This window comes from Leptinotarsa decemlineata, unplaced genomic scaffold (assembly GCF_025532065.1).
Source record: "Leptinotarsa decemlineata unplaced genomic scaffold, Ldec_3_MD MMD2_tig00003736_RagTag_RagTag, whole genome shotgun sequence".
Lineage (NCBI taxonomy): Eukaryota > Metazoa > Arthropoda > Insecta > Coleoptera > Chrysomelidae > Leptinotarsa > Leptinotarsa decemlineata.
Window position 1 is genome coordinate 403,125 of NW_027412593.1, and position 27,888 is coordinate 431,012.

At 34.3% G+C, this 27,888-nt stretch overlaps 2 protein-coding genes across 4 annotated transcripts; both read right to left on the reverse strand.

The window, feature by feature from the left end:
* Positions 1–116: 116 nt before the first annotated feature.
* Tcs3 (Probable tRNA N6-adenosine threonylcarbamoyltransferase Tcs3) lies at positions 117–4,792 on the reverse strand. Its single transcript, XM_023169493.2, has 3 exons — positions 4,241–4,792; positions 3,469–3,830; positions 117–460 (listed from the first exon to the last, which is right to left on the reverse strand). The coding sequence occupies exons 1-3, from the start codon at positions 4,575–4,577 to the stop codon at positions 152–154; spliced, it is 1,008 nt and encodes a 335-aa protein (XP_023025261.2). The 5' UTR covers positions 4,578–4,792; the 3' UTR covers positions 117–151.
* A 1,074-nt stretch (positions 4,793–5,866) lies between these two features.
* LOC111513293 (uncharacterized) lies at positions 5,867–27,302 on the reverse strand. Of its 3 annotated transcripts, none has more exons than XM_023169489.2 (10): positions 27,147–27,302; positions 25,635–26,738; positions 24,197–24,417; positions 23,404–23,731; positions 19,815–20,079; positions 19,289–19,575; positions 9,800–9,914; positions 9,063–9,247; positions 6,398–6,643; positions 5,867–6,340 (listed from the first exon to the last, which is right to left on the reverse strand). In XM_023169489.2, exons 2-10 carry the CDS (start codon positions 26,731–26,733, stop codon positions 6,066–6,068), a joined length of 3,021 nt encoding a protein of 1,006 aa, XP_023025257.2. In that variant the 5' UTR covers positions 26,734–26,738; positions 27,147–27,302; the 3' UTR covers positions 5,867–6,065. The 3 variants fall into 3 exon arrangements, with proteins under 3 accessions (XP_023025257.2, XP_023025258.2, XP_023025256.2); XM_023169490.2 differs by having other exon boundaries at positions 6,398–6,628; positions 9,063–9,259; XM_023169488.2 differs by having other exon boundaries at positions 9,063–9,259.
* Between the last annotated feature and the right edge of the window lie 586 nt (positions 27,303–27,888).

Genomic DNA, 27,888 nt, shown 5'->3' on the forward strand with positions numbered 1-27,888 from the left:
TAATATGTTTGGAGTGTGATATCTCAAATGTTATAGCACATTTCAAACATTCGGAATCAAAATGAAAAAAATAGATTCCAAAACATATTGGGCAATGCTGAAAGTAAAAAGCCAGCTTTATTTGTCATTCATTTATTAAAAAATATAAAATCTAGTCGTCCCTCCACACAGTTTCCACTTCATCAGTCCTATACCTTTGGGTGATGGTAGCATCCTCCCAGGCCATTCGAACCCCTGTCTTGAACATTTCGGCTCCTGCATGGGCAATCATTACCCCGTTATCAATGCAAAACCTTTCGTCTGTAGCATATAACTTGGCTCCTCTTTCTTGGCACATTATTCCCATCATCTCTTGTAATCTTAAGTTGCAACCCACACCCCCAACTAAAAGTACTTCCCTTGAGTTGCAGTGAGCTAATGCTCTCTCCGTTGTTTCGACCAACATGGCGAATATTGTTTCCTGCAAAAAATTAAAAAAAACTTCATGAAAACATTTTTGCATATGGATTCTTGTTGCCTGAACTACACTAGTACTTTTCCATATATTCCTGATAGTCCTCATAATTTGAAAAATGCTTTCAAAGCATTTGCCAAAGTTGCCAAGGCAACTCTTAATAGGCTTTCCTGTTTCATGTAAAGGATGTTCCCTGGATCCACGGTTTCCTGGATCCCTTGTAGCTGTGGATCAGTCTATATTATTGGAACTTCAAAAAGAAGTGTAAATACCCATCTCTCTGAACACAGAAGAACCCACAAGCGCGTTGAAGAGACCCAAGAATACGAAGTCAATTCGAATGGCATAAAAACTAAATAGTTACCGAATGTAGGCAATTTCTATCGAGGAAGAGGGGATTAACATATAAATCTGGCTACATGCACTTAATTGCTTCTGTATCGGGTCATTTGATTCAATCAACGGAGACCCAAACTAATAGTGTCATATTTGTCATACATCACTCTTATTAATGTACTACCATGCATACTTTCATTGAAACATTTCCTATGGTATTAAGCAGGAATTGCAAACTCATCTTCCAAAATATCAGAATATTGACTGTTACAAGTATATACTCTTATGAGATATTAAAGTATATAAAATCGCATATAACCAGTTTTCCTACTCTAACAGCCTGGCCACGGGACACTCGCCGATGCGAATATTCGCGCGTGGGCGACTTTCGGCGCGACGGGCGAGTAAACAAATACATGAATCAGTACGGCGCGAGCCACGGAGTCGAGCGGCAGTCGCGGCGAATAGTGCAGTGCTCAAACGAGTTCAGTTGTTTTCGCCGCGAAAAATGAACACCAAGACTTTTATTGCTGAAATACTAGCTAGACCATCTATTTGGAAGACTGATTAAAGAGTTAGAAATTTATTATTCATTTTACCGTCAATTACAATTTAGAAGTTGTATTTTGTTTTAGTTGTACGAAAAGTTATTGACATTTAATTTAGATTTTTGCAATAAATAACATAATTATCTGAAAGTGTTTTTATTTCATGAAACATTAATATGCAGGATAACATTTAATTAGCTGATAATATTTTGGGCAAAGATAGTTCCAAATAAATTTAGTTATAAATTAAAAAGTTGTTTATACTGATGGATACTATAGGTAAATCTCCAAAATATGATCAGCTAATTAAATATTACCTCTATACATAGGTATATAGATGAATACATAATGTAGATTAATATAGATGGATATGTATAGATAGGTAAGTACATAACTTAATGTCATAAACAATTTTTCAGCAGCACTCAAAATTCTATTTGCATTAACTTTTTTATCCAATTCTGGTTGAATATTCATAAGAATATAATCGAAGGTTTCAATACTCATCCTGGTATACTCAAAAAAATATTTCTGGATATAATCTGTATTTCTCGTACTTCTTGTGGAATTCTCCATCTACGCCCCGATTCTTATTCAAATCGTGTACTCCACAATCTCTTACAAATATTAGGTCTTGAACCAAAAAACTATTACTTTCCAAGCAATATCGAGATAAATTCGATAAAGACACTTCGCTGTCGGACTATTGGTCGCGGCGGCGAACGTGACTGCCCGTGGCCTGTAAACGGTGTCGCGCGAATGGCCGCCTCGCCTCCCACTTCGACGTTCGCACCGCCGATCCCCGTGGCCAAGCTGTAAAAGCCTGTAGAAAGTATTAGTTTTTTTGGCTAAGACCTAATATTTGGAGGAGATTGTGGAGTACATGATTTGAAAAAGAACCGGGTTATAGATGGAGAATTCCACAAGAACGAGAAATACATATTATATCCAGAAAAATGTTTTGAGTATACCAGGATGAGTATTGAAACCTTCGATTATATTCTTATGAATATTCAACCAGAATTGTAGAATAAAGTTAATGCGGATAGAATTTTAAGTGCCGCTGAAAAATTGTTTTTGACATTAACTATCTTTGCCCAAAATATTATCAGCTAATTAAATGTTACCCTGTATAATATTATTTCATGAAATAAAAATACTTTCAGATATTTATGTTATTTATTGCAAAAATCTAAATTATATGACAGTAATTTTTCGTACAACTAGCACAAAAAACAACTTCTAACTTGTAATTGACGGTAGAATGAATAATGAATTTCTAACTTTTTTGTCTTTTATTCGGCAATCAAAGTCTCGGTGTTCATTTTTCGCGGCGAAAACAACTAAACTCGTTTGATTACTGCACTATTCGCCGCGACTACCACTCGACTCCGTGGCTCGCGCCGTACAGATTCATACATTTGTTTTGCTCGCCGGCCGCGCCGCAAGTCGCCCACGCGGTTCGCTCGGTACATTTCGCCGATCGCCGTTGCGCGTGGCTTCATAAGTACATTCCTATGTGTTTGTTTCAGTCGCTAGACACTTCGCCGTTCGCACCGCGCGAATATTTGCATCGGCGAGTGTCCCGTGGCCAGGCTGTTAATGGTTATAAGAATTATAATACTAGAAATTCCTTACAGTTGGAAGTGCCAGCACACAGAGTAGTTGTATCTGAATCATGTCCCAGGCTTATAGCCATTAAAATGTAAATAAACTTCCAAGTACAATAAAAAATCTGCCTCTAAACCAGTATAACTATCAAATCAAAGAGTTGCTTCTGGATAAATCCTATTATTCTCTCAAAGAATATATGGATGATAACTTGTGACTCTGTACATGTGTAACATGTACGGGGTCATAGGTTATGACCCTAGGCCTTGAAAGTTCATTCTTTTAGTATTCTTGATGTTCACTCCTAGTCCATGACAATTAGAAAATGTAAATTTAGAGAAAAAGACAGTGATTCAAAGCTTATTGTTATTCTACATTGACCACTTAGTGGTTTGGAACGAATTTTCGAAAAACTGAGTATAAACGTAGCCTACAAAACATCACATTCATTTGACAAGTGCAATCCTAAGGGAAAGATGGAAACTGAAGGTAACTAATTTCTTATGCTAAAACAATTACCTGCAAAGAAAAACATAGGTCCTCCTTTGAGTAGCCTGCACCTAGGAGTTCGTTAGTTTTTTCTTCCATATAAGTCAAGATCCCTGAAAAGCTAACATCCATTCCTTTGACACAATAAGGGAGTGTCACAAACTTTTCTCCTTTTTTTGCTAACTGCTCTATATTAAAGCCTGGACTAGGATCGTTCGATATTTTCAGCACTCTAGCAAATCTATCCAAGCAATTTCCTACTGCTATATCTATCGTTTCACCAAATATTCTGTACCGTTTCCTTGAATAGGCAATGATTTGGGTATTACCACCACTAACATAGAGGACTGTCGGATTTTCTGCTCCTGTTATCAGCCGGCCCATTTCAATATCTTGGTTTACATTAGTAAGGGTTCATGTACTTATATAAGAAGTAAATGTCAGTAAGTTTAAAATAAGTAATTGAAAACCATATAAAGAGGTTAAATATCCCATTTGGTGCCATTTTCTTGCAACACTTTAGGGTTGTTATAATACTGATTTGAACAGACAGGTTAAATATATTTGTAGAAAATAACATGAAAATTGCGAAAACTATTAAGCAATCAATAATTACATAGTATCTCTTAATTGTTTTTGCTACCAATTTGAAAATGATATAAATTTGGTAATTAATTTATTGTTACAAATCTATTTATACCTTTAAAGGCGAGAATACCACCCTACCCCTTGTGGTATAAACAATCCCAAATCTTTTTGGAGATTTGCAGACACATGAATTCTAAACTTCTGAAAAGGATACGACCGATACAATGATTAACTCCTAGTATTGGCTTGTTCCAGAGTTGGGCTACAGTTCTAGCCACAACAGCGACTGTTGCTAATGGGGCCCCCATACCTGGCCCTTTTGTATAACAAATGACATCAATATTCTCTGGTTTTAGACCAGATTGCTCAATGGCTTCCTTTAAAACTTGAAGTATGTGTTCCTTATGATGCTGAGCTGTCTCTTTAGGAAGGAATCCCTCCCCAGGTGGGGTTATGTAGGTTCTTCTGCAATTTGATAAAATTTTGCCATTGCTAACAATACCAATACCTAATTTATTGGCGCTTCCTTCGAATCCTAAGGCAGTGACCATTTTATCTGTATTGCTCGTTGCCAGAAGACATGTAAGTTCAGACACAGCTGAGTACTTTACATACTAGGAATACAAAAAAATAATTTTCCACTCTTTGATAATAATGTAGTTTTGTATATCTTTCAGAGACATTTCTTTTAAAATTCTTTCTTATCAAAATAAAATTTATTCATTTCATAGCATAACCAACATAACCATGAAAACAATTTTCTGAATGATTCTTCTTCTTCTGTTTGGGTGCGTTCGACATTTAAGGTCATTTCTCCAGTTCCGACGGTATGTTCCGTCCGTTGATGATGATAAAAAGGTCAACGGTACTTTGCCACTTTCGCACCTTCGTATGTATATTATATAAAATGGTAATGTTTGAAGAGAACGAATGTTTGAGGAAGGGTGTTACTGTACTTGACTACCTTGCAAGAAATGCATTTTACTCTACTAAAGAATTCCTACAACTCCAGGTATTATTCTATAATTACTTTATTTTACTTGTACAAATATATAGATTTTACAATTTTAACTAATTTAGCCGCATGTATAACATTTTTCATGATGAATAAATATCTATTCTATTCAAGTAAAACATAGGTAAAAAGCCCTATTTGACGGTATGAAAATGTCATGTCATATTTTGAGAAAAGTTTCAAAAACAACCGATTTCTAACCACTACTTTTGAAACGGGATGGTTGTCAATAAGTCTGTTGCTTAAATATTTTCGATGTGAAAAGTGGAAACCATATTCTATGACTATACATTTTCCAATTATTTAAATATAACTTTTACTCTCTAATCAAAAAACTATTTGGTTCAGAATGTGACTGAAGTATGTTATGACCATCACTAGTTCAAATATTCCAAATCAAAACTCGTCGTCTGCCAAAAGTGTCAATTCTGTTTAAAATCTGTTTTTCCGTTAACCAGCTGTCACAATCCTACGAACGACAACCCTCAGAAGTCGAAACTTGTGCGAGCTAAGGATTAACGAGGTCTTACCTTTTGAAGTGTGATTGTCACTGTTCCCACATCAAATCATCAGTTATCAAGAAACCGTGTTCCAATCTACCATAAGGGCACAGAATACTCTTTCTCAAATGACAAAAAAAATTACTTTTAAAAAGCGCCAGAACTTGTATTTCGAGTTGAAATGACTGATTGAAAATGCCATTCATTTAAAAGAAATACCCATTAAACTGTTTAGTGAAAATCTCATGATACAGTATTTCTTGATTACTTATGGATTTTCTTCAAGTATGGATTCCATCACATATGAAAAATAAAAAATTCAAAGTACTCCAAGAAAGTTTATGTTGACTTCAAAGAAACAGTACATTAAACATATATAGAAAAGTTCGTAATACTTAAATTAATGTCTCCTATTATCGGTTAATTATATTTACATGAAAAATGTCCGAATTAGTGTACTTCTGATATACTGAAATAACATCAATAAACATTGTGGGAAAACCTGCATCTATTCTATTCTAATCCTATACTTTGGATCTTTTCTTGGCAATTGCATCCTCCACTGCTTTCAACTGCTTCAATAATTCCTCCCTCCTTGAAGTGGCCTTTTTAGATTTCGGATCACCGGGAGGCGGAGAACTTGCTTGCCTTTTCTTGCCTTGCACAGAATCAACCTTTCGGCTAAACTCTGCAAGTTCAGGCTTCTTGGCACCAACTGGATTTTTAAGATTTAGCTTGATCTGTTTTTTCTCCAAAGCTCCACCTTTGAGTGCGTCCATTGCTTTTACCAATTCTACCGCTGAAAAATATAAAAATTGAAATATTCTATCTTTCACAATGAACAATTGTTATTTACCTGCAGGCCTTCTTACAGGTGGACTGCCGTCTCTGCTGCTGGAACTGCTCGAATCTGATGAGTCTGAATCACTTGAACTTGAACCTGAACTACCCGAAGATGATTTCGATGATCTGCGGCCTTTTACTCTAGCTAGAGCAGCAGCTACTGCTAGCTTGCTTCTGGTTCTTCCGAACTGATCTTCTCTGGAAGGAGCAGGAGGATTGGCTGCTCCAGATACTCTCATCATACCTGAAAGGAAGGAATCTAATAAAACCATTAATAGAAGTGCATGCAATTACAATTTTTTCACTTGGTAGTACGAATTTAAAAACAGTATCCTGAGACGCAACCTCTCATCATTAAAGATTTTCTTATTGTTCGCTACAAGAGTTTCTTATTGTTCCCTGGTTGAATGCATTGTGGAATTTAGGATATCATTCTGGAGTCCTATTCGAAATAAATTTTTAAAACATGCAACCAATCAATTATATCAAGTAATGGAAAAATATGACTATAATCAAGTTAGGTTTATAGTATCCTTGTCATTTCTCAAGGATAATAGGACAATGAGGAATGTTCCTCCTGACAAAAATCAAGTAGTTTTCATAAAAGAGCTCTAAAACAACGCATTTTAAACTTAACATTTCAACTGTTTTCTTTAAAAAATTATTTAAATACTTAAAAAAGAGGAATGAAATAATGCATTCAACATTTAAAGGGATTCGTTTCTATTTCACCATTTGGCAACATCGCCTATAGCTAATAAAGGACCAATAATCTGTTACGTGTATGAGATAAACAAAGATGACATATTTCAAGGCGTGCTGTTCTGTTTACTCAAGTTCCAAGTTCCAAGACATTCTGTGACATATTACATTTTGTGCACCTAACCTACCTTCCTCTATATAAATAAATAACAAAACAACTGTTGTTTATGTGGCTTGTGGAGGTGGTATTAAACTATAATTTATATTTTGTCCAATTGTTTATTTATAAAGATAATTTTCCTTTAAAAAGTAGAATATCTAGGTACGTATAAATTATTTCAACTTGATATACGTGCTGTTGCCAATATGTGAATTAGAAACAAATCTCTTTAAAAATTAAAACCTAACATTTGAAACATCAATTTGAATACTTTTTGAAGTGAATTTGAAAAACTCATGAATTAAACTCAACTTTATTTTGTTCAAACTTGCATTTGCTGTAATAACCCAAATTGAGGAACATTCCCCATTGTATATCTGGTAATTATTATTATATAGGCACATTGACTACCCCGATATTTTTTCTCGTCACAATTAATAATAATTAGTTGATGAAAACAATTAAGCTGTAAAATCGACAAGGTAAATTATTGGAAGTGTAATAACATTATTGGATGATCTGCAAGAATATAAGTAAATGGAAGTACAGTACAAAAACAAATTCCTTTCAAAGTTAATGTGAAAAATGAATATCAATTGTAAGAAATTCAATTTCTATGCAAAAGAATAGAAAAAAAAAATAGAGACAGATGGATTTGTAAAAGTTGTAGGATTACAGAAATGCTGGAAACCAATAACAGCAATGAAATATTGGAAAATTCAACAAATATTGTTAATGATAATATGTTAATGAAAAATATGTTTAAATAAAAATTGAAAATAAAAAGATACTGATACTTCTTGAAGAAATTAAAAGAGACTTGTGAAAAGAAAACACTGTGCTAAAAAAATGAGTGACGCAATGAAAGATATACAATACAACATTTGAAAGAGAAAATAAATAACGAAGAAAAAATCAACAAAAAAATAATATTGAACCCATTTGATAATTAATTTTTCAAATCCTTTTCTTAGAAAGTGCTTGTGAATTTTTCCAACTTGCCTTATTCATATCTATCATACTAGTCATTGAAATTTTATGATTGTAAGTTTCTTAACGCTGCTTTATTGACACATTGAAAACAGGCCTAGTTCAAAATTTTTGCGGGTAATAATTGACCATAAAATTTAATTCACATTGTAACCCTCAGGATGTTTTGCAGTGAGTATAACTTATAAGGAACGTGTTTTTTTTGGGGATAAATCGGCTTATTTCTGACTTAACGATTCTCATTTATGTTATGGAATTCCCTTCTCGGAAGTATGTTGCGAAATTCAATTGCAAACTGGTTTCATCATACAAAAAAGAGCTATAAGATTCATGTGCAATGCCAAAAGTGAAGACTCCTGCAAACCCTTGCTTGAACTACTTTAAATTTTACAGTCTTTGGAATTTTTATTTAAAAACCAGTCTGTGACGTAGCATGTCAATATTTGTACGGATATATCTTCACTCTGTATTTAAGCTATTTTGATGGAATTTGTATTCTATATATGTTTAGTTGTGACTGAAGAAAACTTGCAGCTTTGTCAAGACCTGAGGTTCTTTGGGCAATAAAGCATATTATTATTATTGACATATTTAAAGGCTTACTAAATGAAACAGCATTAGCACCCAACTTTTATCTTACTTTTTAGTATATTTCATTCACTTTTTATTTTTTCCTGTAACTGGGTTATAGTTCTCAAATTGGCTTTACATTTCTAACAGATAATCTGTGTATTTTATATTTTCTCTGCTTTTTTACTCCTTCAATCAATAGCAAATACCAAAGACTATATTCAAGCAAAAATAAAATATTGTTGAGTATCCTCACCTGGAGATGGAGCTCTCCTCTTAGGCGCTGGTGGGTTCATGAGCGCAGCACGTTCGTTGGCAGCCTTCCTTTCGGAAACTATCACGGATGGTGAGACTTGCCTGCTTCTTCTGGATCGTGACCCACGCCTACGGTGCCTCGATGGAGACCTGGATCTGTACGAACTTCGGCTGGAGGCAGAGGAACTACGAGAAGTACTGAAATAGTATTAATTACCAATGAACTTTATCGATAATATAAACTATAAAATATAAAACAAATTTGTAGTTTGCGCTCAACTTTTTATTTACACACAACAATTTTTCATAGATTTGCAATCCTTCAAATAATCACGTGTTTCCCTATACAAAAATATCTTCAGGCGTCACAATACTTCAGGGGTATTGTGTCGCCTGAAGATGATATTTTATATCAAAACACGTGTCACGGTTTTGTAAACTGTCAAATGGAAATCTCATATTAAAGTGTTTTTTGAATGTCAATTTTCTCAATTTAAGTAAAACACAAGTTTGAAATACGCTGCCAAAAAATATGCATGAGCAAATATACAGGATGGGCCATAAAAAGTATAAGGCAAGGCACGACTGTCGGGGAACGAACTTTTCTAGTGCTAGTCTGAACCACGATGTATTGCTAGACTCTGTCCTTAAAGGATAAGCCCGAGTAAGTAAACCATACCATATAATTGTCAAAAAATTACTCTGCTACTAAATTCATTTCATCAAAAATAAAAGTACCTGCTGGATGAATAAGATGATCCTGAACTGTATGACCTTTTTCTTCCGGAATCTTTCCTTCGTCCTGCTGGTGATTTGGATCTCATCCACGGATCTGACCATTCATCTCCTCTACCTATTGTAAATAACAAAACAAGTCCATAATCACATTTAAAGAAAAATTGCTGGCCAAATATATATTAAATATAATAATTCAATGATTTTGTCAAAAGAAAACGTATATTCACCAGGATAGTCTTTCTATATTTAGGTCTTTTTAAAAAATAAGGTGAATGTTCAAGCTTCATACATTTCATTAGCGATTCTTTATATTGGTCCCCTTGTCTTCAAGGTATGTTCATAGTTTCAGCTGTTTAGCAATTTTCTGCTATGGAAAAAATGGATCAGGGAATTAAGAGCTCAAAAACACTTGAAATCTTGACAGTGACATACAGTGATTGTACTTTTGAGTCGAAACAATTTTCACAAATGGTACAAGCTTGTCACAGAAAGCCAAGAAGATGTGAATAACGACGCTTGCCCTGGACGTCCGAGCACAACAACCAATGAAAATGTTGGGAAAGTGAAGAAAATTTTAATGGAAAACCGTCGCGTGAGCATCGCTCAGGAATTGTTGAATAACATCAACGCTGATCCAGATTTACTTGAAACTGGTGACCAATCATGGTTATATGGTTATGACATCGAAATCAAAGTCCAATCAAGGCAGGAGAGCCAAGACAAAAAAAACGCTAAGATCCATCAAATGTCAAGGTTTTTCTCAATGTTACATGGTCGTAAGGTCAATAAGGAGTATTATCTTGAAGTTACGCGCCCCTTGCACAAAGGGGCGATATTGTGGAAAAACAATTCATGGCTTTTGCATTAATAATAATGCACCTGCTCACTCGTCATTACTTGCTCATTATTTTTTGGCAAAAAACAACACCGTTATGATGCCTCAGTCACCGTATCCATCAGATTTGGCCCCCTGCGACTTTTTCCTGTTCCCAAGATTGAAGAGACCCATGAATGGACGGCGTTTTGAGACGAATGAGAAGATAAAAACCAAATCGCTGAGACAGCTCAAGCTCATACCAAAAAGTGCATATCAGGACTGCTTGAGGGATTGGAAAAAATGCTGGCACAATTGTATTATATCCGAGGGGGATTACTTTGAAGGGGTCGAAATTGATGAATAAATACATCCGTGTTAGGAATCACACGTTAAAAGGTAAGACCTCGTTCTTCCTTAGCTCGCACAAGTTTCTCAACTTCTGAGAGTTGTCGTTCGTATGGTGGCGACAGCTGATTAACGGAAAAACAGATTTTAAACAGACAGATATTTTCTGAGACGTTTGTTTGAAGGTGATTGACAATGTTTCATATATTGGTGAAACTAAGAGGCCATTGAATGTTCGCATTGCCGAGCACAAGAAACACACACAGCGAGGGGAAACCAGCAAATCAGGAATAGCAGACCATGTTTCGACCCATCAACACAACATCGAGTGGTCTCAAGCTGAGATCTTGCACAGAGAGGAACATTGGTTTAGGAGAAAATTCAAGGAAGCCGCATACATGTTGTCCAACAACGTATTCAGCTAAGCCAGCGTAGAAATACGCAACATATGGAAACCCATCATCAAGCAAAAAATGGCCAACTCCCGCCAAAACGGTCATCTCCCACAAAACCAGTAAAGCCGAAAATGGAAAGCGGGGATGAGTGAAAGTACTCGAACGACTTATAAATAGTCGTCTCTCGGAGGAATCAGTCCAGTCATCACCCAAAGATGATTGTAGATACTAACGAAACATCGTGAACTAACATGACTTGGAATCTCTCAACTTTTTATTTTTCTTTTCTTTTTTAATTTCTTTATTTTCAATTATTTTTCTTCAATTGTTCTATTTTTACATGTATTTTATTTCACTATTATTTCATTTCAGGTTTATTTTGCTTAATATAATTATTATTTTCAGCTATTCATTTTTAATTCTTCTTTTTTAGTTGTTTCAGGGATTTCAAATCATTTTATATAGTAGACAATATTAGTGTGAAGTTAGCCACAGTTTCCTGGCCACACTTTCTGACGTAGGGAAAATTATATGCGGGATAGAGGAGCAAACGCGGGCGGTGTTGTCGGATTTTCTACTTTTTCTGTTTCTGATGATTGAAATTCTTCCAGTGAATAAACTTAACCTATAAGAAGACCATGTTTCTGATACGATACTCAACATAAAGTCTTACAAATCCGTGAGAAGACTATAGATAATCTACGCAAATGATTTCAAATGTCAGAAATTCTCATATTTCTCAAAAAGGAAGACATACAAATAATTATATAATATAATTACGGTCGAAATAATGTGTGACCGTAATAGACGAGGAAAAAATTATTTCTCAATAAAACCATCAGTAAAGTAACAGAAATATTTCGAGTGCCAAAAATTTTTGTATTTCGCAAAACTGATGACATATAGTTGAAATTATATACAGGGTTAAAACGATTTGTTTGGCCGTAGTAGGTCAGGAAAAAAATAATGTCTGACAAGACTTCAACTAAACTACCCGAAATATTCCGTGTGCCATAAATTTTTGAGCTACATTGGAAAAAAAACATATGGAATGTTATATATACAGAGTCAAATCAATTTGTTTGGCCGTAATAGGCGAGGAAAAAAATAATGTCTGACAAGACTTCAACTGAAGTACCCGAAATATTCCGTGTGCCAAAAATTATTGAGCTCCATGGGGAAGGAAACATATGGAATGTTATATATACAGAGTCAAATCAATTTGTTTGGCCGTAATAGGCGAGGAAAAAAATAATGTCTGACCAGACTTCAACTAAAGTACCCAAAATATTACGTGTGCCAAAAATTATTGAGCTCCATGGGGAAGAAAACATATGGAATGTTATATGCGGGATAGAGGAGCAAACGCGGGCGGTGTTGTCAGATTTTCTACTTTTTCTGTTTCTGATGATTGAAATTCTTCCAGTGAATAAACTTAACCTACAAGAAGACCATGTTTCTGATACAATACTCAACATAAAGTCTTACAAATCCGTGAGGAGACTATAGATAATCTACGCAAATGATTTCAAATGTCAGAAATTCTCATATTTATCAAAAAGGAAGACATACAAATAATTATATAATATAATTACGGTCGAAACAATGTGTGACCGTAATAGATGAGGAAAAAATTATTTCTCAATAAGACCATCAGTAAAGTAACAGAAATATTTCGAGTGCCAAAAATTTTTGTATTTCGCAAAACTGATGACATATAGTTGAAATCATATACAGGGTTAAAACGATTTGTTTGGCCGTAGTAGGCGAGGAAAAAAATAATGTCTGACAAGACTTCAACTAAAGTACCCCAAATATTCTGTGTGCCAAAAATTTTTGAGCTACATTGTAAAGGAAACATGTGGAATGTTACATATACAGAGTCAAAACAATTTGTTTGGCCGTAATAGGCGAGGAAACATATCATTTCTAAACAAGACCATCAGCAAAGTAACAGAAATATTTCGAGTGCCAAGAATTTTTGTATTTCGCAAAACTGAAGACATATAGTTGAAATTATATACAGGATCAAAACAATTTGTTTGGCCGTAATAGGCGAGAAAAAAAATAATTTCTAAACAAGACTTCAACTAAACTACCCGAAACATTCGGCGTGCCAAAAATTTTTGAGCTACATTGGAAAGGAAACATAAGGAACGTCTTATCAGACATTATTTTTTTCCTCGCCTATTACGGCCAAACAAATTGATTTGACTCTGTATATATAACATTCCTTATGCTTCCTTTCCAATGTAGCTCAATAATTTTTGGCACACGGAATATTTCGGGTAGTTTAGTTGAAGTCTTGTCAGACATTATTTTTTTCCTCGCTTATTACGGCCAAACAAATTGTTTTGACCCTGTATATAATTTCAATTATATGTCTTCAGTTTTGCGAAATACAAATATTCTTGGCACTCGAAATATTTCTGTTACTTTACTGATGGTCTTGTTTAGAAATTATTTTTTACCTCGCCTATTACGGCCAAACAAATTGATTTGACTCTGTATATATAACATTCAATATGTTTTCTTTCCCATAGAGCTCAATAATTTTTGGCACACGGAATATTTCGGGTACTTTAGTTGAAGACTTGTCAGACATTATTTTTTTCCTCGCCTATTACGGCCAAACAAATTGATTTGACCCCGTATATATAACATTCCATAAGTTTCCTTTCCCATGTAGCTAAAAAATGTTTCGCACACGGAATATTTCGGGTACTTCAGTTGAAGTCTTGTCAGACATTATTTTTTTCCTCGCCTATTACGGCCAAACAAATTGATTTGACTCTGTATATATAACATTCCATATGTTTTCTTCCCCATGGAGCTCAATAATTTTTGGCACACGGAATATTTCGGGTACTTTAGTTGAAGTCTTGTCAGACATTATTTTTTTCCTCGCCTATTACGGCCAAACAAATTGATTTGACTCTGTATAAATAACATTCCATATGTTTTCTTTCCAATGTAGCTCAAAAATTTATGGCACACGGAATATTTCGGGTAGTTTAGTTGAAGTCTTGTCAGAAATTATTTTTTTCCTGACCTATTACGGCCAAACAAATTGACTTGACTCTGTATATATAACATTCCATATTTTTTCTTTCCAATGTATCGCAAACATTTTTGGCACACGGAATATTTCGGGTACTTTAGTTGAAGTCTTGTCAGACATTATTTTTTTCCTCGCCTATTACGGCCAAACAAATTGATTTGACTCTGTATAAATAACATTCCATATGTTTTCTTTCCAATGTAGCTCAAAAATTTATGGCACACGGAATATTTCGGGTAGTTTAGTTGAAGTCTTGTCAGAAATTATTTTTTTCCTGACCTATTACGGCCAAACAAATTGATTTGACTCTGTATATATAACATTCCATATTTTTTCTTTCCAATGTATCGCAAACATTTTTGGCACACGGAATATTTCGGGTACTTTAGTTGAAGTCACGTTTAGAAATTATTTTTTTCCTCACCTATTACGACCAAACAAATTGATTTGACTCTGTATATCTAACATTCCATATGTTTTCTTCCCCATGGAGCTCAATAAGTTTTGGCACACGGAATATTTTGGGTACTTTAGTTGAAGTCTGGTCAGACATTATTTTTTTCCTCGCCTATTACGGCCAAACAAATTGATTTGACTCCGTATATATAACTTTCCATATGTTTTCTTCCCCATGGAGCTCAATAATTTTTGGCACACGGAATATTTCGGGTACTTTAGTTGAAGTCTTGTCAGACATTATTTTTTTCCTCGCCTATTACGGCCAAACAAATTGACTTGACTCTGTATATATAACATTCCATATTTTTTCTTTCCAATGTATCGCAAACATTTTTGGCACACGGAATATTTCGGGTACTTTAGTTGAAGTCTTGTCAGACATTATTTTTTTCCTCGCCTATTACGGCCAAACAAATTGATTTGACTCTGTATATATAACATTCCATATTTTTTCTTTCCAATGTATCGCAAACATTTTTGGCACACGGAATATTTCGGGTACTTTAGTTGAAGTCACGTTTAGAAATTATTTTTTTCCTCACCTATTACGACCAAACAAATTGATTTGACTCTGTATATCTAACATTCCATATGTTTTCTTCCCCATGGAGCTCAATAAGTTTTGGCACACGGAATATTTTGGGTACTTTAGTTGAAGTCTGGTCAGACATTATTTTTTTCCTCGCCTATTACGGCCAAACAAATTGATTTGACTCCGTATATATAACTTTCCATATGTTTTCTTCCCCATGGAGCTCAATAATTTTTGGCACACGGAATATTTCGGGTAGTTTAGTTGAAGTCTTGTCAGAAATTATTTTTTTCCTGACCTATTACGGCCAAACAAATTGACTTGACTCTGTATATATAACATTCCATATTTTTTCTTTCCAATGTATCGCAAACATTTTTGGCACACGGAATATTTCGGGTACTTTAGTTGAAGTCTTGTCAGACATTATTTTTTTCCTCGCCTATTACGGCCAAACAAATTGATTTGACTCTGTATATATAACATTCCATATTTTTTCTTTCCAATGTATCGCAAACATTTTTGGCACACGGAATATTTCGGGTACTTTAGTTGAAGTCACGTTTAGAAATTATTTTTTTCCTCACCTATTACGACCAAACAAATTGATTTGACTCTGTATATCTAACATTCCATATGTTTTCTTCCCCATGGAGCTCAATAAGTTTTGGCACACGGAATATTTCGGGTACTTTAGTTGAAGTCTTGTCAGACATTATTTTTTTCCTCGCCTATTACGGCCAAACAAATTGATTTGACCCTGTATATATAACATTCCATATGTTTCCTTTCCCATGTAGCTAAAAAATGTTTCGCACACGGAATATTTCGGGTACTTCAGTTGAAGTCTTGTCAGACATTATTTTTTTCCTCGCCTATTACGGCCAAACAAATTGATTTGACTCTGTATATATAACATTCCATATGTTTTCTTTCCAATGTAGCTCAAAAATTTAAGGCACACGGAATATTTCGGGTAGTTTAGTTGAAGTCTTGTCAGACATTATTTTTTTCCTGACCTATTACGGCCAAACAAATTGATTTGACTCTGTATATATGACATTCCATATGTTTCCTTTCCCATGGAGCTCAATAATTTTTGGCACACGGAATATTTCGGGTACTTTAGTTGAAGTCTTGTCAGACATTATTTTTTTCCTCGCCTATTACGGCCAAACAAATTGATTTGACTCTGTATATATAACATTCCATATGTTTTCTTCCCCATAGAGCTCAATAATTTTTGGCACACGGAATATTTCGGGTACTTTAGTTGAAGTCTTGTCAGACATTATTTTTTTCCCCGCCTATTACGGCCAAACAAATCGATTTGACTCTGTATATATAACATTCCATATGTTCTCTTTCCAATGTAGTTCAAACATTTTTAGCACACGGAATATTTCGGGTACTTTAGTTGAAGTCTTGTCAGACATTATTTTTTTCCTCGCATATTACGGCCAAACAAATTGATTTGACCCTGTATATGATTTCATCTGTATGTCTTCTGTTTTGCGAGATACAAAAATTCTTGGCACTCGAAATATTTCTGTTACTTTACTGGTGGTCTCGTTGAGAAATTACTTTTTTCCTCGCTTATTACGGCCAAACAAATTGTTTTGACCCTGTATATAATTTCAACTTTATTGTCTTCAGTTTTGCGAAATACAAAAATTCTTGGCACTCGAATTATTTCTGTTACTTTACTGATGGTCTTGTCGAGAAATTATTTTTTTCTTCGCCTATTACGGCCAAACAAATTGTTTTGACTCGGTATATTAAACATTCCTTATGTTTCCTTTCCAATGTAGCTCAATAATTTTTGGCACACGGAATATTTCGGGTACTTTAGTCGAAGTCTTGTCAGACATTATTTTTTTCCTCGCCTATTACGGCCAAACAAATTGATTTGACCCTGTATATGATTTCATCTGTATGTCTTCTGTTTTGTGAGATACAAAAATTCTTGACACTCGAAATATTTCTGTTACTTTACTGATGGTCTTGTTGAGAAATTATTTTTTTCTTCGCCTATTACGGCCAAACAAATTGTTTTGACTCTGTATATTAAACATTCCTTATGTTTCCTTTCCAATGTAGCTCAATAATTTTTGGCACACGGAATATTTCGGGTACTTTAGTCGAAGTCTTGTCAGACATTATTTTTTTCCTCGCCTATTACGGCCAAACAAATTGATTCGACCCTGTATATATAACATTCCATATGTTTCCTTTCCCATGGAGCTCAATAATTTTTGGCACACGGTATATTTCGGGTACTTTAGTTGAAGTCTTGTCAGACATTATTTTTTTCCTCGCCTATTACGGCCAAACAAATCAATTTGACTGTGTATATATAACATTCCATATGTTCTCTTTCCAATGTAGTTCAAACATTTTTAGCACACGGAATATTTCGGGTACTTTAGTTGAAGTCTTGTTAGACATTATTTTTTTCCTCGCATATTACGGCCAAACAAATTGATTTGACCCTGTATATGATTTCATCTGTATGTCTTCTGTTTTGCGAGATACAAAAATTCTTGGCACTCGAAATATTTCTGTTACTTTACTGGTGGTCTCGTTGACAAATTATTTTTTTCCTCGCTTATTACGGCCAAACAAATTGTTTTGACCCTGTATATAATTTCAACTATATGTCTTCAGTTTTGCGAGATACAAAAATTCTTGGCACTCGAAATATTTCTGTTACTTTACTGATGGTCTTGTCGAGAAATTATTTTTTTCTTCGCCTATTACGGCCAAACAAATTGATTTGACTCTGTATATCTAACATTCCATATGTTTTCTTCCCCATGGAGCTCAATAAGTTTTGGCACACGGAATATTTTGGGTACTTTAGTTGAAGTCTTGTCAGACATTATTTTTTTCCTCGCCTATTACGGCCAAACAAATTGATTTGACTCTGTATATCTAACATTCCATATGTTTTCTTCCCCATGGAGCTCAATAAGTTTTGGCACACGGAATATTTTGGGTACTTTACTGATGGTCGTATTGAGAAATGATTTTTTCCTCGTCTATTACGGTCACACATTGTTTCGACCGTAATTATATTATATAATTATTTGTATGTCTTCCATTTTGAGAAATATGAGAATTTCTGACATTTGAAATCATTTGCGTAGATTATCTATAGTCTCCTCACGGATTTGTAAGACTTTATGTTGAGTATTGTATCAGAAACATGGTCTTTTTGTAGGTTAAGTTTATTCACTGGAAGAATTTCAATCATCAGAAACAGAAAAAGTAGAAAATCTGACAACACCGCCCGCGTTTGCTCCTCTATCCCGCATATAATTTTCCCTACGTCAGAAAGTGTGGCCAGGAAACTGTGGCTAACTTCACACTAATGTAGACAATGGGAGTCAAATAATTCACAACCTGAAAAAATACAAAAATGTCAACAGAGGAATTCCATTCTCCCAAAAACCATTCCAATATTTTTCCCCAACTAAGGTAGAGAATAATTTGAGAAATCATGGTTTTTAATTAGTTGACTCAAAACATTTTTAGCGACCGAAGACAAGCTGGAAGTAAAAACTGAAAATTTCAAAAGTACGTATATAACTTTTTTGTTGATCATAGGGAGATGAACAAAATACTTCATTATTTTTCGCCGAATTGCTTCAGTTCAGGAAATGCTGGTTAAAATTGAAAAAATCTCAGTTTGAATTCAAAAAGTTAAACCCATACGAAATTTTCATAGAACAAATTTTGTTCATCTCAAAAAGTCCCACAAAACAGATCCTATATTTTTCTTTTGTAAAATCAAGAAATTGAGGAATTTTTTAACAATTTACCCAAATTGCAAAAAAATTGCATTTAAAATAAATTATAATTCTTCACGAATATTTACCTGGTCTTTCTTCTACCCTCTGTACAATCACTTCTCTCTTGGGTTTGCTTCGTTTGCTGCTGCTGGGGTGTGGTTGGGGTTCTTCCTCGTATTTGTTGTTGTAAAAGTCAGGCATCCTGTGCGAAGGCAATTCTCTGTAGGATCGCACTCGTTCTCGAACAGGGGCAACAGGCGGCGCCACTGCTGCAGGGGCGTATTCCGGTTCGTAAACCACTTGTCGTCTTCCAAAGTAGTCTTCAGGAGGTGGTCTAGCTACGGGATATTCAGTAGTCACGTGTCGAACATATCTGTAAAAATAAATGCGAATAATGTAAAGAAGAATGAAATTGTATCGTATTGGCTTTAATATCCCAAGAAATATTATATGTTTATGAATAGGGATTACAAACTATGTGCATGTGTTTATCAATCAGTGCAATCGGAAGAAAATATTTTTTAATTTCATTAAAAGTGTACTTATTGGTGAAAACTTCATTATTCATTGAGTATCCTCCAATTCTAACACGAATCAGTATAAAAATCGTACCTTGGTTCTGGTGATGTAACCCGTCCGTAATATCCATTTTCTTTGTCAAATTCTTCCTGCGCCAAACTGAGGTTCATTTTTTTCTCCTCAAAATCTATGTCTTGTTCCTTCCTCTTCATTGATTTCCTCAACATTTCTTTGGCAGTACGAAGTCCTCTTTCCCAAGGAGATTCAATAACCGGTGGTTCCACTTTACCAAATAACCTCTCATCACGAAACTCTCCTGGTACCACAGGCCGTATCAAGTCGAACATTGTATAGTTACCTGGAAATGTTTTTCATGAAACAACATTTTTTTTCAAAGCAATAATGCAGCAAAATCATACATGGATTTGCCTACCGATAAGAAAAATGATTATTAATTGTGTGAATCATGAAATATAGGATATTCACGTTAAGAAGAGAATGACGTCATTTTTGGTAATTTTCTATGTCCAACATAACAACGTTTAAATTCCTAATGAAATGCGTTTAATAGCAATGAAACAAGTAAAATTTCATTTTGTAAGTTGCTCAACTGATAGTAAAATTTCAGACGTTGCCGAATCGAAAAAACACAAGAAATGTTAGTCTTTCTTTTTTTTTTCAGAACTAATCATTTCTTTTGATAAGACCTGCGTATATTCAATATGCCTGGAGCACTGTCGAAATAGTCTCAACAAATTTGTATTTCAACTAAGTAAGTTAATAGTAAGGTTTATAGCAATAAAACAAATCAACATTACAAAAAAATTTGAAAGTTAAAAAAAGTGCACATGTTGGCAACACCGTAACTTGTCATTTTGTGACATCATTCTCTTCTTAACGTGAATATCCTATACTGTTACAGAAACTTCACCACTACAGAATTAGAGGAGTTGCCCTTGAATGATGTAATTCCTACCTGTCAGGTCAAAGCCATATAGTAAAAATAACAATACTCTCTGAAAAAAACGTACATAAAGACTGGCGTACCTCAAGGCTCAATACTGGGCCCGCCCTTCTTTTTGTTATATGACAAAGATTTGCCAAATGTCATTCATTGATCTAATCCCACCTGAGTTAAGGCATTGCCTTCTGGGGGGTTAGTAATAACAACATCCAACAAAAACGGGCAATACGGTACATATGTAAAGCAAAAAATTAGGATTCTTGTCAACCATTTTTTATTGAGTATAAAAATCTGACAGTAGTAGCATTATTGATATTGAAAACTGTATGTCTGATAAGAAAATACATCAACAGCTTTGAAGCCATCCAAAAGAATTATAGTACTCGGCAGGCAGAAAATATTAGATTACCTATTGCAACCTCAAATATTTTTTAAGGCACTCTTATATGAAATGGTTGTGAAATATATAATAATCTACCACTGGAGATAAGAAAAATTGAAAGCTCAACAATTTTTAAAAAAGCATTGAAAACTTTACTAAGTGAGTAACCATACTACTGTGTTGCTGACTTCTCAATTGAAACATTATAAATTGAATTCAATTGCAATACTAGAGTCATTTTGTGCTAGTGTAATTCCCCTGGTCCGATGTAACATTTGATATTTATTTATTCATTAACGGGTAACACCCAATTAAGTTTGAAAGATTTCACAATAAATTATATGAATAATTCAACTAATAATTACATCTAACTCACTTGCTAAAAGTAAAACTAATTTATTGATAAAAAAAAATAACATTGAGAAAATAAATTTACTGAATTGGAATATTAATTAAATAAATGAATGATTAAGATAAGGAAAATTCAATAATTGAGGATGTTTATGTTTATGTTTATATTTACTACCATTTATAATTTATTTCTGAGTGAGCGTAATGCAAACTTAAATTTTGTTTCGTTCAATGAAAAGAAGTCCAGATCGACTTTATTACCACCAATAGCAACTCTAGACAGGGGAGAATGTTTACCGTAGTTACAACAATGAAAATCTATTGCAAATATATCTGTATTCCTTGTACTTCTAGAAGGAACATGTAAGCCAATTTGTGCTAGCCATGCAGGACAGTTAATAAGAGAATTTAATAATTGGAATAAGAGTTTTAAGTCAGTTTCCACTCTACGACTACTTAGCTCTGCATTATATCTGCAACCCTACAAATATCATGTAATGAATGGTCCTTCAAGGGCATTTATTTTTAACTTGAACGCCAAAAATTTAAGAAATTTGTTTTGTACCCGTTCAATGTTAAGTGCAGGACTTTCATAGGTGGGTGACCATATAGAACTGCAATAATCTAAAACTGATCTTACCAGGGTGAAATACAGCATTTCTATACATTCAATATTAGAGAAGTCCTTGGAAGTATGACAAATGAAGAATAGCATTTTTGTTGCTTTGTTTATAATATAATTATAATGTAGGTGAAAGTCCAGTTTTTTATCCATCACTACTCCTAAATCAGTTACAAATTCGACGTGTGTTAAAAGTTCTCCCGATATGTAGTAATCATAGTTTACAGGTGTAAGTACTCGATAGTACGTCATACATTTACATTTATTCACGTTGAGATTCATATCATTTTGTGAACACCATCCACTAAATCTGTTTAAATCTGTCTGTAATACTAAGCAATCATCTGGTGTTTGAATTGTCTTCAACATTTTTAAATCATCTGCAACAAGTAAGATGTCAGTATATTTTAAGTTAACTCTGATATCATTAATAAAAATGTTGAAAAGAAATGGCCCTAGATGGCTTCCTTGTGGTACATTAATTTCATGAGATATGTATTCCTTGACTTTCACATATTGAGATCTGTTACTAATATAGGTTATCAGCCATTCTAATAGTTTTCCACAAAATCTAATTGCTTTCAATTTCTCACATAAAATTGAATGGTTCACTGTGTCAAATGCTTTGGAAAAGTCAGTATAAATGACATCTACTTGATGTTTCTCCTCCAAAGCATTCAACACATACTGTGAAAATAACAGTAGGTTGGAAGTTGTTGATCTGCCTTTGGTAAAGCCATGTTGTTCATCTATAAGAACTTGATTACCTGAATCTTTGATTTCGTCACATACTGTGGACTCAAGCACTTGGGTATAGCTCTGATAATACTTATTGGGCGACAATTCTGTATATTAGCTTTATTACCATATTTATGAATAGGTGTTATGAAGTTTGATTTCCAGTATAGAGGAAATATACCTAATTTCAGAGAAGAAGAGAAAAGCGCTAATAATGGTTTTGCAAGTGTAAATCAGCAGTTTCTCAATAAAATATTTGGTATTCCATCCGGACCAGGACCTTTATTAATGTCTAATTCCCCTAGCTTGGTTAGAATCGTTCCCAGACTAATAGTGCAGTTACTGATATGATGTACCTTCATTAATTAATTCACTATTTTAGGACTAATTTATAAGTTGTTATATGTTTTGTTTTAAATTATCTAGATAAGAATATTTCTCTGTCTCTCTCTCTCAAAAAAAAAAAATGATAGGAGTTTCAGAAATCACTATATGTGACTGACTGAATCTTTTATTCATTTCAATTATAAAGATAGATACCTTTTGAATGACATAATAAATAAAGGATCTATATATAAGAAAACAGTCTAAATGAAAAATCAACAGCAAAGTAATTGACACTCACCCTTATCCGTCACACCAGGATGTAAGAATCGACAACTTGCTCCCCAAGTACACTGGCCCCTCGAGAAGAATCTACAAACTGGTCGAGGTTCAGTTTCTTCTGGTCTCACATCGTCCTCATCCGTGACCTCTCCCTCTTCCAGCTCTTCCTTTTCTTCTTTTTCTTTCTCTTCAGGTTTTTCATCAGTCTTTGTTTTTTCTTCATTCTGCGGAAGTTGCTCTTCATTTTCGTCTTTTCCTTTGGTCGGTTCAGCCTCGCATTCACCATCCTCAGCTTCGAAATCTAATTGTTCTTCCCCTTCTTCAGATCTTGGAGGTTTCTCTGGTACCTAATGACAAAATAAAGTTGAGAATTTTTAGATTTGAAGCTCTTTCATTGGAGCTGGAATAGTATCTTACTAAACCATTAACCATCAGGTAAGAATCTTTATTTTATTGTTACACACAGACACGGGTATATAACCTCTCAAAATGATAAAGGTAGATAATACATTTTATGAAGAGAAAATAAAACTGGGCAGATTATTCAGATTCAATTCAGAATGGGTATATACAATTGAATGTTGATAAATGTTCTTATTATTGTGTTTGCTTTTTGTATTACACTGTCATTTCCATATCTTTAATAGAGTTACTTCGTGACAGTGAAATGGTATCTACTTGATAATGACAAGTACTGCTTAATTATCGAAACTAAATTGGTGCCAGGGTCATGGAAAATTGGACGTTTCAGATGCGCTCCACCCAGAGAAGCTGGGTGGGCTTAAAATGAAACATGTTTTTTATTGTCTTACCTTTTTGACTTCAGGAGACGGAATTTTTTCGTCCTTACTTTGAGTACCATTAGTCTTCTCTTCATTGAACACCTCTCTCTCATCAGAGTGTCCTCCCATAGAGTCTTCTAAATCAGAAACGTCAGAAAGATCTTCATGAGATATGTTTATTTCTGGTTTTGGACCATTATTGCTTCTGCTAGTGGTAACAACATCTTTATCGTGGTCTGATTCAATGTCACCTGAAATTGAAATTTATTCAATGACAGTTTCAATACCTATTATTGGATTTGATTGAATTATAGAATGATTATCGAGAATATCCAATATTGAATGATTAATAAACATAACACTTTATTTGGTAAATAGGATACATTCCTAATATACAATAACAAAATTATAACTAACAAATAATTGATTAATATTCCAAAAATAATGACTTATAATATAATCTTATTAGTAATACCTTCAGTTACATTTGTTATAAATATGATGCAGTAGATCAGTTTTAAACCTTATTTATCGGTCATTCTCATCAATTTCTGTCTAGACTGGTGTGAATAATTAATTAAAATAATATATTTTTCTCAAATTGAGAAGAAAATAACATTATTTCTAACGTGGTGTGAATGGGTTTGTGTAATTCATTCTCGACGATCAATATTTTTTAATAACTTGCTATTGGTACTAAGCTAGCTTAGTGCCTAGAGGGGAAATATTAGTACTAATTTTTGTAGAAGAAAAGGATGTTAATAAGAGTATGTGTTTTGTCTCGTATTTTATTGATGATGCATGTGCAATCTTTCATCAATCCAACTGTATATAATATAAGTTTGTAAGTGCTTCTCATGTATAGAAAATAGCTTAGTTGGCTCACTACACTCACAGTTTCATACATAGCTAGACATGTAGTAGCATATGAGAAATATTTTAACTTTAACGTCATAGGAAAAATTCATTTTTTTCAACTAACAAATGCTATTTCTGTTTTTTATGACTTACTACAATAAAAACAAATAATTTGAAAACTCAGATTTTTGTATAATTGATAACAACAACACTTTCTCTCAATAATGTGCTGAAAAAATACAGAAAGGATATAATATTTGTATATTTTTCAGAAAACACAAAGAATTGCAATAGAATTCACATCTACCTGAAAATTTTTAAAGATATTTGAAGTTAACGTATATGTTCCACTTTTAGATACAAAAAATGTTGGTCACTATTTTTTTTTTTGAGACATCTCTGAAAATGAATTGACAGACCAGGTATTGATGTTTTTCAGAGAAAAATATCGAGAAATACATGAATATGTTAAGGTTATGGTAAAGGCTACTGAAATCTATGAGAAATGGTTCATATCAGATCATAACAAACATTAAATGTATTACTTTCTCTGCGATTTCAATAGTGCGATCAGACAAAAGAATATATGCATAATTTTCAAAATACTCACCATCTGATATTTCTTCTGGTTGAGTATCAGAAGCTTTGACTATATTTTTATTTTTCCTGCTTGAAGAGTCAACACTGCTATCACTGGAATCTGAGGAGATATCATTTCTCTTCCTCGTTCTTCTCGAACCTTTAGATGAAGTAGATTTCCTTGACCCTCTGCTAGATCTAGATTTCCGTGAACTTGAGCTACTGTCACTTTTTACTGATATGTTGTCCCTGTCAGATTTGTGTTGCTGCACATTGCCTCTATGGGGACTCCTGGGAGAGCTACTCCTTGAACTCTGTGACGAAGGGGATTGCGGGGCTTGAGATGACAAAGGTCTACTATTACTTCTTTCACGTGACTTGTGACGTGTTCTCGGTGAAGTTGAATTGCGTCTACTATTTTGGGCAGAGTCATCATCTGATGAACTCGACAAACTATCAGATCTATTTGCGGATACTCGAGTATTTGGAATATCTGGCGATTTACTTCTAGGTGAATGAATATCTTCTGATTTACTGTTCTTTTGAACTGATGATTTGGCCATTGCTGGAGACTCGAGAGATCGGCTACCTGGTCGAGAATCAGGTGACTTACTCTTGATTGAGTAAGTACTTGGTGACATATCCCTAGTAGAGGGGGGATTAGGTGACATACTCGTGGAACGACTGCCATTCTGTGATCTACTTCCACTACGTCTGTCATTGGGAGATATGTCTCTAGGAGATTTGTTATCAGGTGATCTACTTCTCGAAACTTTAGCTAATCTAGTCTCTGTTGAAACACCTTCGGATCTTGTGAAAGGCGTTTCTTGTGAAGAACGTCTCGGGGATCTACTTTTGTTTTCCGGAGATTGAGAGTCACGTGATCTACTTCTGTCGGAATTTGCATTTGAGGATGCCCTTGAACGATCTTTGGGAGATTGAGGCCTGCTTCCTCCAGAACCTCCTGATGATGCTGACTGTGGTCTACTAGGAGGAGAAGATGACCTTGTTGATGAACGTGATTTATTTGATTCTCTTTCGCTTGATTTCTGGCTAGCCCGACTTCGCCTACCTTTTTCATCACCGCTTTCGCTTCCCGAAGAGGCATCTCTGGAATCTTCAGAGTCCATAAGAGCTGAGAACATGAAAAAGTATTACATTTTTGAAAATAAATCATCTCAACCATTCATACTGGACCATTTCACACCTCTGTGTTAGGTAATTGTTCTGAGACCGGTGTTACTTCGATCTTACCTTCGGTCTGTTGTCGGCTCCTATACCATAAAGGCACTGCTGAATTATAGCATTTTTCTTCTTCATAAAAGACATTACAATTCCAAACTATTAACTTATTTGACTTAAACTCGGATTATAACTTCGAGACTCACAACACAAACTACTAAGTCTTTCACGAAATTATACTTTATTCCAAATATAACGATATCGATGTACTGATGTACTTGCGTTGTGCTGTATACATACACAATCTTTGGTAGAAAAACTGTTAATGGCACTTTTATTTTCACGAACTTGTAATTCTTACCTTGTTAATTTGTAATACTCCTGATGAACAAGCTTTGCTCTTGAAGTGTTTGTTGAATATCCAAAATTTTATTCACTATTAAATTCTTGTGTACCTACAATGGGTTAGGTAAAAGAAATATAATTTGACGTTTGACAGCATTGACAGAATATTTGTACAATATACTTATCTATATGGTTCTCCAAGGTAGCCAACTGCGGTAAAATAATGACATTTGACAATTTTACATTTGCTAATGAATAAATAACCTATCTTTCTGAGTTCCTTCTGAATTTTCCTGTTTGGACATAATTCTGTTTAAAAATCTGTTTTTCCGTTAACCAGCTGTCGCACCCCTACGAACGACAACCCTCAGAAGTCGAAACTTGTGCGAGCTAAGAATTAACGAGGTCTTACCTTTTAACGTGTGATTCCTAACACGTGATTCCTAATTGGGAAAGACCATCTTATATTTCTTCTTAGCTGATTTTCTGGAGCCCCAACTTCATATAGGACGACTGGAAATCTCTTTTCGGCCATATTCTGGAAATCAGTTTCTCATTTATCAAAAATGAAAATGCAGAAGGAACTCTGAAAGATAGGTTATTTTCTCAGAGTAATAATAAGACATAGAGTTGCCACGCCTATATCAATAAAATACATGTATTTTGAAGCGGGTATCGTACTATCATTTTCTGTACAATTTAAGCGTGAGGGGGGTGGCGGATAATGAGGGATTATGGAGAGTTTGTTTACATTTGAA

What these genes read in the sequence shown, in the direction of transcription:
- Tcs3 (XM_023169493.2), bottom strand. Translation starts at nt 4,577, where the DNA reads ATGGTCACTGCCTTAGGATTCGAAGGAAGCGCCAATAAATTAGGTATT. An exon ending in AGTTAATCATTGTATCGGTC is followed by an intron (nt 3,831 to 4,240) that starts GTATCCTTTTCA and finishes ATGTAAACCAAG; the next exon opens with ATATTGAAATGGGCCGGCTG. An exon ending in ACCTATGTTTTTCTTTGCAG is followed by an intron (nt 461 to 3,468) that starts GTAATTGTTTTA and finishes AATTTTTTGCAG; the next exon opens with GAAACAATATTCGCCATGTT.
- LOC111513293 (XM_023169488.2), bottom strand. Translation starts at nt 26,733, where the DNA reads ATGGACTCTGAAGATTCCAGAGATGCCTCTTCGGGAAGCGAAAGCGGT. An exon ending in ACCAGAAGAAATATCAGATG is followed by an intron (nt 24,418 to 25,634) that starts GTGAGTATTTTG and finishes TTTCAATTTCAG; the next exon opens with GTGACATTGAATCAGACCAC. An exon ending in TCATCTTATTCATCCAGCAG is followed by an intron (nt 9,260 to 9,799) that starts GTACTTTTATTT and finishes ATACTATTTCAG; the next exon opens with TACTTCTCGTAGTTCCTCTG.